The 14,885-nt window shown below is 35.8% G+C and overlaps 2 protein-coding genes and 1 pseudogene across 3 annotated transcripts; 2 read left to right on the forward strand and 1 right to left on the reverse strand.

Annotated features, from left to right (window-relative positions):
• Positions 1-7,940, forward strand: LOC147513338 (tubulin gamma-1 chain-like; annotated as a pseudogene). The gene is made up of 12 exons (XR_015215405.1): positions 1-262; positions 427-627; positions 1,195-1,306; positions 1,723-2,124; positions 2,794-2,848; positions 2,944-3,049; positions 3,867-3,941; positions 4,037-4,081; positions 4,286-4,414; positions 5,124-5,228; positions 5,307-5,385; positions 7,712-7,940. The product of XR_015215405.1 is annotated as a tubulin gamma-1 chain-like (transcript).
• LOC147513339 (arabinogalactan protein 41-like) lies at positions 6,320-8,036 on the forward strand. Its single transcript, XM_086596379.1, has 2 exons — positions 6,320-6,620; positions 7,712-8,036. The coding sequence occupies exons 1-2, from the start codon at positions 6,497-6,499 to the stop codon at positions 7,813-7,815; spliced, it is 228 nt and encodes a 75-aa protein (XP_086452505.1). The 5' UTR covers positions 6,320-6,496; the 3' UTR covers positions 7,816-8,036.
• Positions 8,037-9,479: 1,443 nt separating this feature from the next.
• LOC147513340 (mitochondrial carrier protein MTM1-like) lies at positions 9,480-14,434 on the reverse strand. Its single transcript, XM_086596378.1, is given in 11 exon segments — positions 9,480-10,025; positions 10,426-10,463; positions 10,465-10,485; positions 10,754-10,903; positions 11,001-11,092; positions 11,721-11,820; positions 12,575-12,745; positions 12,828-12,887; positions 13,493-13,621; positions 13,876-13,965; positions 14,044-14,434. Coding segments are annotated over 11 exon segments (1,197 nt in total). The 5' UTR covers positions 14,257-14,434; the 3' UTR covers positions 9,480-9,892.
• Between the last annotated feature and the right edge of the window lie 451 nt (positions 14,435-14,885).

Raw genomic sequence — 14,885 nt, forward strand, 5'->3', positions numbered from 1 at the left:
GGCATACGATAACGAGCCGGCAAAAAACACTTGAGTCACTTGAGTTATTTCACTTTTTTCCCTCTCTTTTCAAAACTAACCAGTAGTGAAGAAGAGATAAATAGGAAAGATCTTAAAACCCTAGAAAAAAAAAATGCCTAGGGAAATTATAACACTGCAAGTAGGACAATGTGGGAATCAGATCGGAATGGAGTTCTGGAAACAGCTTTGCCTTGAACATGGTATCAGCAAAGACGGAATTTTAGAAGATTTCGCAACTCAGGTCCACTTTTATCTTCAATCTCAATAAACTTTACTAAATATTCTATTGTTTTTATTTATTAATTTTGTTTATATAACATGTTTGATTACGAAATTAAGATGCACTACAAGTATTTGTAAGCAGTTTATTAGACATGTGTTTAAGTTTGCACACTTTTATGGCAGGGAGGTGATCGTAAAGATGTATTTTTCTATCAAGCTGATGACCAACACTATATACCACGGGCTCTCTTGATGGATTTAGAACCTAGAGTTATTAATGGTATTCAAAACAGTGAATATCGGAACCTTTACAATCACGAAAACATATTTGTAGCAGATCATGGAGGTGGTGCTGGGAATAACTGGGCAAGTGGGTATCACCAGGTTTGCCACTTTGTCTGCACGTCGTGTATATTCGTCCTTAATTCATATCCACAACACATAAACAAAAATTCATATCTCTATAGGTGTATGTTAAGGTGCTCATGAATGTTCTTTTCATAGTATGTAGCCTCTTGTGTTTTATGTGACATCATTTCTTAGAACATAATGTTAGTGTGGGTTATCCATCCATTTTTGTTTAAGTGTTTTTTTAATTGTGTTGACAAAATCGAAATGGTAGCAGACCTAATATCATGCTTTTATCAAGACATTGGCCTAGCTATAATTAATGATCAAACATAGATTTCTTTGAACAGATTAGTGAAATATATGCGATCAAGATGCCAATATTATCAAGCCATTCAACCCAACCCAGTTGGTACTGACTGCTGAATGATTGTAATATCCTTACTGTGCAAATTTTGTATATCTATTTTAGTTGTGGAGTTATTGGAATATAATGTTCCTACAAAACATTATGTTTTTTTGTATGTGTTAACCAAAAATATTCTTTATATTTACAACTCTCTCTCTGTTTTTCCTTGGGCTGGTCATACAATTCTTAATTAGGGCGAGCAAGTTCAAGAGGATATAATGGATATGGTTGATAGAGAGGCAGATGGAAGTGATAGTCTTGAGGGTTTTGTTCTCTGTCATTCAATTGCTGGAGGAACGGGCTCAGGTTTAATTCTTGTCATTATAAATGTTATCCATCTCTTGTTTGCTTCTAACTGGTATCTTTTACTGTCCAATTTTTGGATGTTCCTGCAAATTCTGCTGCCTTTTTATCTTGAAATGATATGTATGTGCTTTGTGTTTCCGCACCTATGGAAAAAAAGGAAAAGTAGGGATTTAGTGCCTGCTTATGTGTCTTCAGCTTTGCTACATCATATAGGTTATACTTCTCATTATCGCAAAAGGTGCATTTGACCAACTTTGTCTTGCATCTTATCAAATAAAAAATGTGAAAACACTTCTATTATATATAGATGGATATATTATCCATGATACCTCCCTCATTTGTTTAATCCATGCTTTGGTCCAAGTTGTCTCAAGAATTTTAAGAGTTTGTATTTTTCTTTATGATCTGTATTGCAGGGATGGGTTCATATCTATTGGAGACTCTAAATGATCGTTACAGCAAAAAACTTGTTCAGACCTACAGTGTATTTCCTAACCAGATGGAGACAAGTGATGTAGTGGTCCAGCCATACAACTCACTTTTGACACTTAAGAGGTTGACACTAAATGCTGATTGTGTTGTTGTTCTTGACAATACTGCACTGAATAGGATTGCTGTGGAGCGCCTTCATTTATCAAACCCTACCTTTGCACAAACGAACTCCTTGGTTTCTACTGTAATGTCTCGAAAGCACAACTACCCTACGTATCCAGGATATATGAACAATGACTTGGTCGGGTCTTCTTGCCTCTTTAATCCCGACTCCAAGATGTCATTTTCTAATGACAGGATATACGCCACTCACTGTTGAACGCCAGGTTTGTTGACAACTACATACCTTTAGTTTATCTTTTAAGGTGAACATTGTAGGACAGTCATCAGATTATTTTGCTATGAATCTTTTTTGTTGCATGGCAAACTATAATAATAATACTCATCTAAAAGCTTCTGGGGCAAAAGTAAAAGTGCAACTTTTTTCTGTTGCTGCTGTTAGCATGTACTCATGTAGTAATAATTGCTGGAAAATTGTCACAATAATGAGATTTGTTGTTATAGGATCTGAAGACCTTGAGAGTTATCGAGACTGAACTGTGAATAACCATCCATTCACTGGAAACCTCTCTTGCATTCACTTTACAAAATCGAGGTTGCGTAGGGTCCCTACTTTTTCTACTAAAAAGATGAGTAGATTGCATCATTTTGAATACATCCTTTATATGGCTGAACTTTGTACTGTTTGAACTTTGAGATACTATCTCTTCTTTCAATCACTCTATTATGAGTATCAGACACAGTAATATGGTACTGTATGTGATTGTTGCAATTGATTGTGGTGTGATATTCCCTGTCATTGAGAATTATTACTGGACTAGGCATTAAGAAGAAAAAATAATAATAATTCATGGCTCCATGTGATTGTTGCAGTGATCTATATAAATAATGTGATTCTTGGTACATACTGATACAGATAGATCAATTATTGGCAGGCTAATGTGATCCATTAAAACTACAGTACTAGGCGTCATGAGAAGACTTCTGCAGGTAAGATTGTTCTGCTTCACTGCTTGTTGAAATGTTTAAGTATACTTTAAATGCCTGTATGGTTTGTCTTGATTTGATGATGTTGTATTTTGCAGACAAAGAATATTATGGTATCCTCTTATGCTCGAACAAAAGAAGCTAGTCAAACAAAAGTACATATCAATATTAAATATCATCCAGGGAGAAGTTGACCCTACTCAGGTATCTCAGTGCATACAGCAAACTGCATCAGTTTTTCCAAGTACACGCACATATTTTTTTAAAAGGCTTCCATTTATTCACTTCCCTTTCTTTAATTAAGTTGCACTTTGCATAGCTTTTGTTCAATAGACTCTTTGTTGTTATCATTTGCTTAACTGATAGTGACCCTTAACATGTGGAATAAGAAAGTGTTATTGATGGAAGTTGTTATTGATGGAAGTTAGCTTTCATCTTATGGTTCTTTCTCTTTGGATATAGTCAATGATCCTACTGCTCCCCCATTATAAGGATTATGCATACAGGCGTTGTAGAATGATATAAATAAGTAATGGGCTTATGCTATACTTTGAAAGAGATTGTTGGAACAAGTTAACAGTTTGACTGTTAATGTCATTTACCAAGTAGATAATACAGTGAAATCTCTGGTTATGAGACACTATAAAATATGGGTTCTCGGCTTCCCGCATCAGGGTAGGTATACGGGTTTCTAGGTGTTGGAACCTTGGAGGTAGTGTACTGCAATGCCTCATTTGGCTAGGGACATTGTACAATAACGAGTTTAAAATTGAGTATCTAGAAGAACCCCAAATGACTCTTAGAACTTGTTAGTACTTGATCCAGGCACAGATGTGTCGGTCAGTAACCTTTGACATTGTGTATAATTTCATTGGTAATAAACTAATAATTACTAAGTTATGTCTGTTCTATTTAAATATCTGATCTTATTTTCTCTACAATTTTATGGTCAGTTTAACTGGTATTTCCACTGTTATTTCAAATTAATGCATATTGATGGTTTCTTTGTTCATGGTTACAGGTTCATGAAAGTTTGCAGAGGATACGGGAAAGAAAGCTTGTCAATTTCATTGAGTGGGGCCCTGCAAGCATTCAGGTCTTTTCCTTGAGGAAATAAAAAGAAAACTGTGTTTCACCGTTTTGGTTTCTTTCTTACTTGTGATTTGGGGTTTGTCTCTATTTTCTTCTCAGGTTGCATTATCTAGGAAATCTCCATATGTTCAAACTGCTCATAGAGTAAGATTTTTTCTTTAATCTTGTTTAAATTTCTTTTTCTTTTTCCTCATCCTGATTTTGCTAGCTCTTTTAAACTGCTAGCTCTTTTAAATTTATATGCTGGAGTTTTTACTGCCACTTTTCTGATATATTGACATTTTTTTCCTTCAACTGCTTTGCTGTGTTAGTGTACAAACTTCTGATAATCGTATGCTCTTGTATTAGGTGAGTGGTCTTATGTTAGCAAGCCATACAAGTATACGGCATCTTTTCAGTAAGTGTTTGAGCCAGTATGAGAAATTGAGAAAGAAGCAGGCTTTTCTCGACAACTATCGGAAGTTCCCCATGTTTGCAGTAAGTTGAATGCTCCCGTGTTTGTGAATTATAAGATCATTTGAGTATGTAAATCTACCGAAAGTTGCCATATTGATGGTGATTCCTTTATTTGGTGTGAGTGTTTGTGTGATTTATTTACTGTAGTTGCTGATATAAAGTTGATAGCTAAAACACAACTCCCCAAAATTTTGGACGATGTTGTATCAACTATCAGAAAGCGTGCCGGGCCAAACTTATGGTCTTGTGATATGGTTTATTATTAAACTTGCATCAGGTTTGGGGTCTGATGTCCACATAAGATTGACATGATTACATGAACATGTGTCTAGGTGTCTAACATGGGTATGAAGTGCCTGATATGGCGTTACAAACTTCACACAAATATTTTGAAGTGTCTCAAGATATGACCCGACCCACGAGGTACATAATGATATCCGGGCGTGAAAAATTCTTAGAAGTGATCTGTCCTGTCCTTGGCTTGCAACTTCTTTACGTTGTAAAGATTACTCTCTACATATATTGTGCATGTCTGTGTTTGTTTTTGTCTTTGCCTATCAGACCTAGTCATCTCTGAGACTTTAGCTTTAGCAAAAAAAAAATCACTCGTAGTGTACTATTTTGATGATTTATATCAAACTTATGAAGGTCTACATCAAATCAATCACATTTATGGTGCCAATACTTCATTTGTATTCCACTGGACTCACTAATTTATTATCAACCACAGGATAATGATCTTTCAGAATTTGATGAATCAAGAGAGATTATAGAAAGCCTGGTTGATGAATACAAAGCCTGTGAGTCGCCGGATTACATAAAATGGGGAATGGAGGTATCTCCTTGTCAACTCCTTATCTCTTCTGGCCTTGTTTGATTTTCTTTTGGTGTTTACTGATGTACAACACTGCAGGATCCGGATCGTGCTCTAACTGGAGAAGGAAATGCCAGTGGAACAGTGGATCCAAGTTTGGCCATCTAAAACATATGAAGTAAGTTAGACTATGTGTTTTATTTGTGTATTGGTTAATGTAATGCATGTGTGGCTTTGGTATTCCAGTGTCCTACAAGTATTCTCATTGGTTTTCTGCTTTTCAATTGTATGAAGATTATGTTGTCTATATGGTCTTGTGTGCAGCAGTATGCCATTTCACAAATATGTTGAGTTATTGGTAGTAGAGGAGTCATTTTGATGAACAGAATTTTGTAATACGAAAGGTGGTTACTAATACCCCCAATTTCGTCAGAAGATGTCCCATCAACTTGCCAAAAAAAGTTGGATCCAAAGTGACAAACGTGTGATACCCTGATACCATGTCCAGCATGCTGCTCATTGAGATGGTACTATAACAATGTTATAAGGAAACTGATTCACAATGCGGTATTAATTTAAAACCCTTTTTCGGCCACAACTATATTTCACAATTGATGAAACAACTGCTGTGGTTCAGACCAAGGGTACCAACTATCTTGAGGTCTGGACATTGTGGGATACTTTAAGCATCCGTTGCACCCATTACTTTGCAGGTGTTTGTAAATTTTTCAACCAACGCACAAGGCCCAAGACATCTCTCATTCAGTCGATTGGAGTCATATATGTCCAAAGTAAGACCTGAGTCTCCGACAAACTAATATATATATTTTTAATATAAGGGTACCAACTCAGAAAAGGGCATATCCGTTACTTGAAAGTTGAAAAAAATAAGACTGTGGGGATAGAGCCAGATAACATTTGAACTCAACCAACAACGTAAAGCCACGTGGAAGCGAAAGGGCCCGCCAAAAAGCTGGCAGACAGACTGTAGTAGTAGAGCATATGAGTGGGGACCAACACATGCATTGGTAGGTCCTAACTAGCACTGAATGGTAATGTATTGCCGGATTTCTCTCTTTAAAATTGGCCCTACATTTTGAAACAACAACAAAAAAAACTATAAAACAGGATCTCATTTCTTCTTTCGTCGACTAGTCCGTGACTCTTTTTTTTTTTTTTTCAAATACTCAAATTGTTGGAATTTCAAGTCCTTTTTTTTCTTCTTCTTCCAAAAGAGAGTTTGGACAGAAATCAAAGAATTGGATCTGTCTTTAGAATCAGGGTTAAAAATGACGGGTTTTAGGGCTTCGTTAGGAATAACGATGATCACTAGTCTCATTTTGAGCCTCATTTTACCGGCTGTTCAAGCTCAATCCATCTCTCCCAGTCCTGCCCCACCTCCCACCAGTGACGGTAATTCTTAAACCCAAGATTTGAAGTATTCTTTACATTTTGCGCAAGAAATTCTTCTTTAAGCTAGATCTGTTTAGAGATAAGGTTCAAAAATGAAAATGTTTACAAGGCCATCCAGCGTTTAGTATAAGGCCATGGGTTGGGTAATGTACTTGGATTTTTATAAAACTACAAACTGACCCTTAACCATCTCTTGACTTTAGTTTGTTCCATTTGTTTTGATTTCAAATATATATTATATTGGTCTTTCCCATGACAATCTGTTTGTTTTCGTGGTCAAACATTTATGTGATTTTCCCAACGATTACAGCTTTCAAGCATTACTTCAAACATGGGCGTTAGAAGTTTTTAATACAAAGTTGAACCCTTTTGATTATAGGCTGCATGTTTTTGAATTGGGCAATGCATTGACATGTAAAAGCCTCAAGGTCAAAACTTAGCTAGCTTCAGTGGGTGACTTCTCTAATCTACATTCTTTGAGACATTCCCACAATTTTATATCCGTTCCTCATCTCTAAATGCTATGATTGTGAAGGGTGGTGTGTCTACTACCTTCAGGAGAAAGTTTCCTGGCCTTTTGTTGGTTCAAGGATTTGCGTCCACCCTTTTTTCATTACATATAATGTTCGTCCAGTTTTGTTCTCGAGGAGATGTGATGTGAGGACACATGATGATTAGCATGTGCCACGCACATGCTTACATATTTCTATTATTTAGACTAGTTGTTTCTTTTTAGGAATAGAGTTTGGTTTCCTAATTCAATTAGGAATAAAAATAAGATGGTTTTCTATTTGGTTTCCAATTAGATTTAGTAGTTGTTTTGCATCTAGGCTTTCATTGTTAGAGGGTTATTATTGATTATTAATTCTTTGTGAATTGTTCTTCATGTTTGAAGGTTTAAACCCTATATTTAAGTGTTTGTTTTATTAAATCTTATTGATGTTCATCCATTGTTGAAGCTTTCGTCAACAAGATATATCAAGATGTCTCTTGATGATGCCCCCACCCCCTCTCTGAATCCATCTTTTTAGTTTGCAATTTGTTCTGGCAGTAATGCAGTATACTCATTTTGCTTTCTCTTTGGTATTTAGGGACGTCAATTGACTTAGGAATTGCATATGTACTGATGGTGGCAGCACTGGTTCTCACTTATATCATCCACCCATTGGGTGATGCTTCATACAGCTTGTTCTAATTGGACCAGGAAAGACGACAAGATGAAAAGGGAAAATAAGAGAGGATTGGCTGTGATAAGAAGGGAAAGATTTAACTTGTAGTCTGATTGCTTGTGTTTACTGAAAGTTTGTAGTTGGTTAAGGATAGGACTTTTTCTCTTCCTCTTTTGATTTATTCTTTCTTGTTGATTTACCATCCAGCAGCTCGACACTCTTTTAATTCAAAGTCAAATTTGCTTTAGTTTTTTTTTTTTTTTTTTTAAAGGATTCTTTTGTTGGGCGAAGGGTGAAGGGTGAACTCGATCAAGACCTGCCCCTTCTGCACATTAAGGCCATTCGTGTAATGCTACGAAACTTTACTCTTCAGAAGGCTACATGATTGTATCTCAATCAAGGAAGAAGAGAAGTAAAACCACCTTAATTCTACCAATTTGGTAGTTAGTATGGCTACTTTGAATTAGTATTACTCCTGCTGCCAACAAAACATTACGCGAGCACCTTTTCTAACATAGCAAAGTGAACTTAGCAACCTGCAGCGCTGCAATCTGTAAACCACGGGGGATTATTATTTCTACGTATCTGGCCTCATCTGGCTAATTGGTTCAATTTCTCTGCGCCTTGAAGAATGAACTGTTGGTTTGGTTGATTGAAGGGAGAAAAATAGACTACAGTAATAAATACTTTCTTAATAACTGGTTTGGCATGTCAGCAAGGGTCATACATAACGCTGCAAAAAGTGGTACGTACTGCCGATGAATACAAGATATTCAACATTTTCATCCGCACCCCAATATAATATTCAACTGTATGTAGAATCTAAATATTGATTCAAACACACAAAATTGAATAATTGGAATAAAAGACAAATTTGAATGAAATAAAATTTATTATATCAATTCAACCATTTATATTAAACTTCATAAACAAAAAAAACTTACTACTTTTATACCAATACATTATTATTATTTTTAATCAGAAAATAGGGTTTTTGAGAGGTCTCTTATCCCTATTTTATTAATAATAATAAATTAACTTAGTTTCCATCACATTCTCTCACATACTTTTTTCAATAATGCATCTTTCTTATTATTTTTTCATTCTTCGAAACTAACATCTAGCCATCTAGGCACTAAAACATAAACATAACTTCTCCAATTACTAATTCTTATTAAGCTAGTAATTAGAAAATTTATAATACCAATCCAATTCTAATCTTACTTGTATTGAATTACTAATTCTAACAGTATTATTGGGATCTCGTCGTAACCTTGCAAACAAAATTTAATAGCTATAGGATCAGCGTTTCAAAATTTCAATGAAAATGACGAACCAACTCAACCCACACGAGAAAAAACAATAATGATACACAGACCTACTAATTTGACCTACTTAACCGACCTACTAATGGTAATCATTGATTTACATAGAGATAAATGTCCGTGTGTATTGCAATGCAAACCAACATTATCCAAATAGTGAGTCGCAATAGTAAGTTTAAAAAGTAGGTTTGTGTAGCAGGACACTACTCAAACAGAAATAAACATGGCAGAATTCATGCAAAGGCTTAAAACCCCTGAATCATCCGTCTAGACATATTGAGCTAACCGCAAAACATGTGATGGATGCTTTGTCAATTATGCCACTTAAAATAAAAAATCTAATAGAACGGGGACAAAAAAGAAGATAATGAGAATGATCAAGCTGGTATCAGCTCAATACCTTAATAATCTACAAAATTGTATACAAATCTAGCTCTGAAAATTGAACTCCTTCATTTGCAGGTGCAATCTTGAACTACAGTGTTCAGAACCAAGATCAGATATTTCAATCACCAAATTAGGGGGTCAACCACCTTCTATTGTGCTCGTAACTTGGATTACCACAATAGAAAGGAACCAGTTCTGAAGAATAATTATTTACTATCTAGAAAGTAAGAGAAAACAAAATGACTTTACAAACCAAAATTGGACCGAGTGCACCATGTTGTTGCCAAAGCGGTGTTCCATTCACTGAAGAAATATTAAGAGTTCCCTTTCAGCTGTAAGGAATCCCTCTGTGCCCACGGCCAAGAACTTGTATCAAATTCCCCCTGCTATATCACGAACTTATTTGTCTTCTATGCAAAATGTATTTTACAACCTCATAAGAGGAAACTACAATCCCAACTGAGGGGCCAGCACGAGCAACACGCGGACCAACCCCTGTGAAGAGACCCATCATTCCTCTCTCCCTGCAATAACCAAGAACTTAGAATCATAAAATTTTGTATTGTAATAACCAATACTTTTAGAATACACATCAAAATATTTCTTAAAAGATCCAATTAGTATATAGCAGCGCGTCTAGCGGCATGTGCATTTGTGATAGTGACAGTAAAAGCAGAGCAAACAAGGTAACAGGCACATAGGTAACTCTACTGAGCAGGATGGTCACATCACATAATCAGCCGGATACTTGTATTTGAGGATTTTTATTATACAAATCTGGAAAACATAAGATTGGACTACAAAGAATTTCGACTCAGAAAAAGACTGACAAAAAAAAAACACCTTTTCATCAGGGCAACAATGTTGGCTTTTGTTCTGAAGATAATGAAATCGGATTTAAGTGAAAGAAATATGAGACTTTACCTCAACACCTCCTGCAATGTTCGGATCGTAGTCATTAAGTAATGCCCTGACAGGATCCTTCTGAAAGTTAAGATACAAGAAATCAGTAAGGAGTTGTCTCTTCCTCATTTTTGCTAAACTATATGTTCAACTAACAGAACAAAAATCATAAAGTATTCTTCTTCCAATATAATTTACAACTGAAAAAAGGTTATTTGCCACTTAAATTAACTTCTGGGAGACCAAAAGGTTGTGTACTCATTCATGCAGCAGGATGTCCAAGATGGGTCACAAATTGCAATATCAAGTATGAAAAAGGACTTAGATTAAGTACTTCTTAAAAACCTACCTCAATCTGCCTTCGTGTTTTGGCAACATCTAGAGGACATGTAGCAGCAGCAGCAAGGCTTCCAGCAACAAAACCATGAGAGAAATTGGCTCCTAAAATACTTGCTGCATTAGCTTCCTCACCCACTAGACCAAGAGTCCTCCTCCTAATCTGTGCATGGTGATAAGATCCATTTTAGAAATAAAGCGAAAAATCAAAGAAATATGTTCAGATTCCATGATACACGCTATAAAGAAAGAAATCTCACTGGCTCAAGGGTAGACCAGCAAATGGCAGAGAATGGAACATCACGAGCTAGTTGTGCTCCAACGCCTGTCCATAAAACACGGTAGCTTTGCACTGCTCACAAGAAAAGTAGTTAATCACAAGCATTAGTTAATAACAACTGCTGAAGCAAATAATGACATGCATAGCGCACTTAAACATATGCCAAAAACCATGTTACATGGACACGCCATATTTTGAAAAAACAATCTGTGTCGGATATGTATCGACGTGTCCGTGTCGGACACATATCGGACACATTTTGTATGTGATTTATCTCAATATTTGATATTTCGCTGTGTCAGACACTTTGTATCCATGTCAAACATGGACACACCTATCCCTGTCAATGTAACTTAGGTCAATACTGAGTTGAAGTCACATGGTTGTGGAGATAGCATTCATTGGGCACACCAAGGGTAAATGATCGATGCACTTAGAAGTGTCCTACATGCACAATCCAATGGTAAATACAGAATTGACATTCTGACAAGCCCGAATTAATTGGCTTCTTTTCACCAACATTCACCAAGTCACTGATCACAACATATAAATATATTACTGAAAAATTATGTTTATATGAGGAACATATAATTGACTTGTTGCTCCCTTGCAATTTATATGAACAAGGATTCTGCTTTTACAAAAGAAAAATCACCAAGAGAGAAATAAGATTGATATCCATCCAAGGGCAATGACTTACAGGTTTGAATGTTACTTGTACTCCTAACAGAGGAGAGGATCCCAAGGAGAGTTTTCCCTACTCCAGGAGGCTTCACACCAACTTGGATCTCTTTAAATGCCTAAAAGACAAACACAAGAAAAAAAATACTATCACTAAAATCTATATTGGCAAAAAAAACTGCACAATCTCGAACTGGAAGCTTGAACTATGTAAACAGGTCTATTCTAATTTAATATACTAAATCAAGTGTGAGTGGGTAAATAGATAGCGGTTTATTCCACCGAATTGCCAATGCTTTATAATATATTATACAATAGCCACTTCTAACCCTTAGACTGCATAACGCATAAAATACCGGGTCGATATCCATGGGATATTGATTACTTAATGCACTTCGGAACTTCATATTGGTCTGATACTTATGGGAATAATTCCCTCAAGCCTTGTATTACACATGTTCTCCACCTAAAAATCAGTCCAGAATTTCTAACCCCTCCATATGTACTCCTCAAGATGACAGTGACGTGACATGGAGAAACCAGACAGAGGAATGAAACATTTACTCAAATTTTAACTTAAAATAAATGGAATAAATGGGATGAAAGACCTTAATAATTTAATACGATGGACGGTTAGATTCATGATTCAACATGGCATTTACAGTATAGGAGTTGCTATGATACTGCCTCACATACTAAAGAGAAATTTCATAGGGGCACAACAGTAATGTTCTGGTACGGTGATACACCAAACATTCCTAAGCTGCTAAACGGCTGAGCATTATGCTCACTTCAAAAGTACAATCTATTATGTATTTTCATATCAGGTAAGATCCAACTGATTATAGATGTGTAGACTACAAAATATGATACCTGCATGCGAGTTTTTGCAAGTTCAACGGGGTAACAGGAAATGCAAGCTAACGAACGTGCCACTGCACCCGCTACTAAGGGGGCATATGGTGTCAAGTAAGAAGCACGCCGGTTCGTGAATTCCTCAATCCAGTTGCGGAATATGTCATAGCATGGCAAATATATCCCAACCTGATTGACATTAAAATAATTAGAATGCAAACTTGAAGCTCTTTCGAATTATCTAATCATGGGATCAAAGCCACAAACTCACAGTAGGTATTGCCAATGCTAAGCTTGCATTTGTGCCTCTCCACAGCCTTGCAAATCCTTCCTGCAAAAATAATTACATGTTACTAACCATCAAACCATTCCAACAAATAAATTTAAAGAAAAAAACCACACATGTAATACTCAACAATATACATTCTAAAACTATTGCATTAAACACATCTAGGACCTCGAGCAAAATTCCGAGTTACCTTATTTTTCTTTTAAAAATAACTTCTTTATAAATATGTTTGCTTTGTTAAGAGAGAGAGAAGGGGGTTAAATAAGTTAAGTATGTCAGTCAAGGTGTTGGCGGGACTCAATCCCATATCTGTGGTAAGTTCCAAAGAGTTTACGAACTGATCTATCTGGTAACTATGTACAAACTACATACTCTGTTTCATTTATATAGCTTAGCACTTGTTTTCAAAATAATTATCAAAGAAGTTAAAGAGCTACATGATCAGACAAAAATACCAAATGTTTTCATTGCATCCACAATTCAATATTTAACATTAACAGTGATGTGTAGCAAATTACACATGCAAAGGAACATAGAAGAAAACAAAAAAATACATAATTATTTCCAGAATCTCCAAAAAAAGAGATTCTCTTCTTTTGAACTATTGTTATTTTTAAGTTCAATATAAACCAAGTAGGTAAGCCAACCTGGCGAATAATTTTATGGAAGACATCTACTGTTCCTTTGTACTGGAAGCAGTCAGGAGGGCAAACTGCCATGGTACCAAGAACTCCAGCCCGTGCGCATGATGGAGAACATCTCAAATCCGAAAACATCTGTTCATAATAAAATAGCACAGGTCATCATTCAAAAAACTTGAGCATGTAAAACTAATGAAAGCTATGCACGCGTTCAATCTTTGAAAGGATTACTAGACCATAATAGATACAAAATAAGGGTGGGCAGTGGTACAATGCACAAATATGCAAACTTGTTGAGATGCAATCGATTTCTTTCAAATTGTACATATTCTTTCTGTCACCAATAGCATTCCCTTTAACTTTATCTGAAGAAAAATATAGAAACTAACCGTATGTGGTCCAAGGGACGCCATACGATCACAAAAATGATGCCAGAAAGGTGTATGAGGAGCTACAGCCGCCTGTGCTTGCAACCTCGTCTGTACCACAAACAAAATGTAACAGTTATTATTATTCCAAAGTCACTAGGATTATAAGCATAGTTAGTAAAAATATACCTTTACGACTTCTAGCGGGTTAACAAGGATAGCTGATAAGAAAGCAGAACCAGCAGCGGAGAGAGCCCGTTCTCCAAAGCTTAATTGAAAATCTGAGACATTACTATTAAAATGTTGCTGACGTTCAGAAGAAGAAAAATTGGGATCAAAATCTACTCTAGATGCAGCAGCGCCCATCCATGACGGGACAGATGATGTTCTTGAACAAACCATCGAAAATAATAGACCACGGAAACTTTTAGAAAAAAAAAAAGGTATTGAAGAGACTATAGGGGTAAAAAGGGGATTTGAAGAGTGGTGTGATGGAGAATGAGGGGTGTGAAGAGAGTAGAAAGAAGGAGGAGGAAAATAAGTTAATTTATTAGGGCTTTTTTTAAGCCACTTCCTCTTCGTGTGGAAGGGGGTAGAGAGGCACACGCCTTGCAAATCGGGACGCGAGGAAAGTTGCTTTGTTACTACGTTATTGCGTGAGGCCTTTGCATACGTTATTACGTGGACTCGATGATCCTTTTCTAATTTTGTCTAAAATAGTTTCTATCTTAGCTAGTCCACAAAAAAAAAAAAAAAGATTGATTGAGACTAAGTAGGTGCAAGTGATATCCAAATATCCGAATCCGATTCGAATTCGAAAATAAGATATTATCCGAAAATTTTGAATTCGGATTTGGAATCCGATATTTTTTTTATGTCCGAACTCGGATACGGATACAAATTTGGATATTGCTATATCTGTATCCGATAATATTCGATCCAATTTAAAAAATTAATAGTTATTATATATAATTTATTTATTATTGTATAAAATATTATATAAAATCATAAACTAATAATATAAAACTATA

The sequence above is a fragment of the Coptis chinensis genome, chromosome 3 (assembly GCF_015680905.1).
Source record: "Coptis chinensis isolate HL-2020 chromosome 3, ASM1568090v1, whole genome shotgun sequence".
In the NCBI taxonomy this organism is placed as follows: Eukaryota; Viridiplantae; Streptophyta; class Magnoliopsida; order Ranunculales; family Ranunculaceae; genus Coptis; species Coptis chinensis.

What these genes read in the sequence shown, in the direction of transcription:
- LOC147513339 (XM_086596379.1), top strand. Translation starts at nt 6,497, where the DNA reads ATGACGGGTTTTAGGGCTTCGTTAGGAATAACGATGATCACTAGTCTC. An exon ending in CCCACCTCCCACCAGTGACG is followed by an intron (nt 6,621 to 7,711) that starts GTAATTCTTAAA and finishes TTTGGTATTTAG; the next exon opens with GGACGTCAATTGACTTAGGA.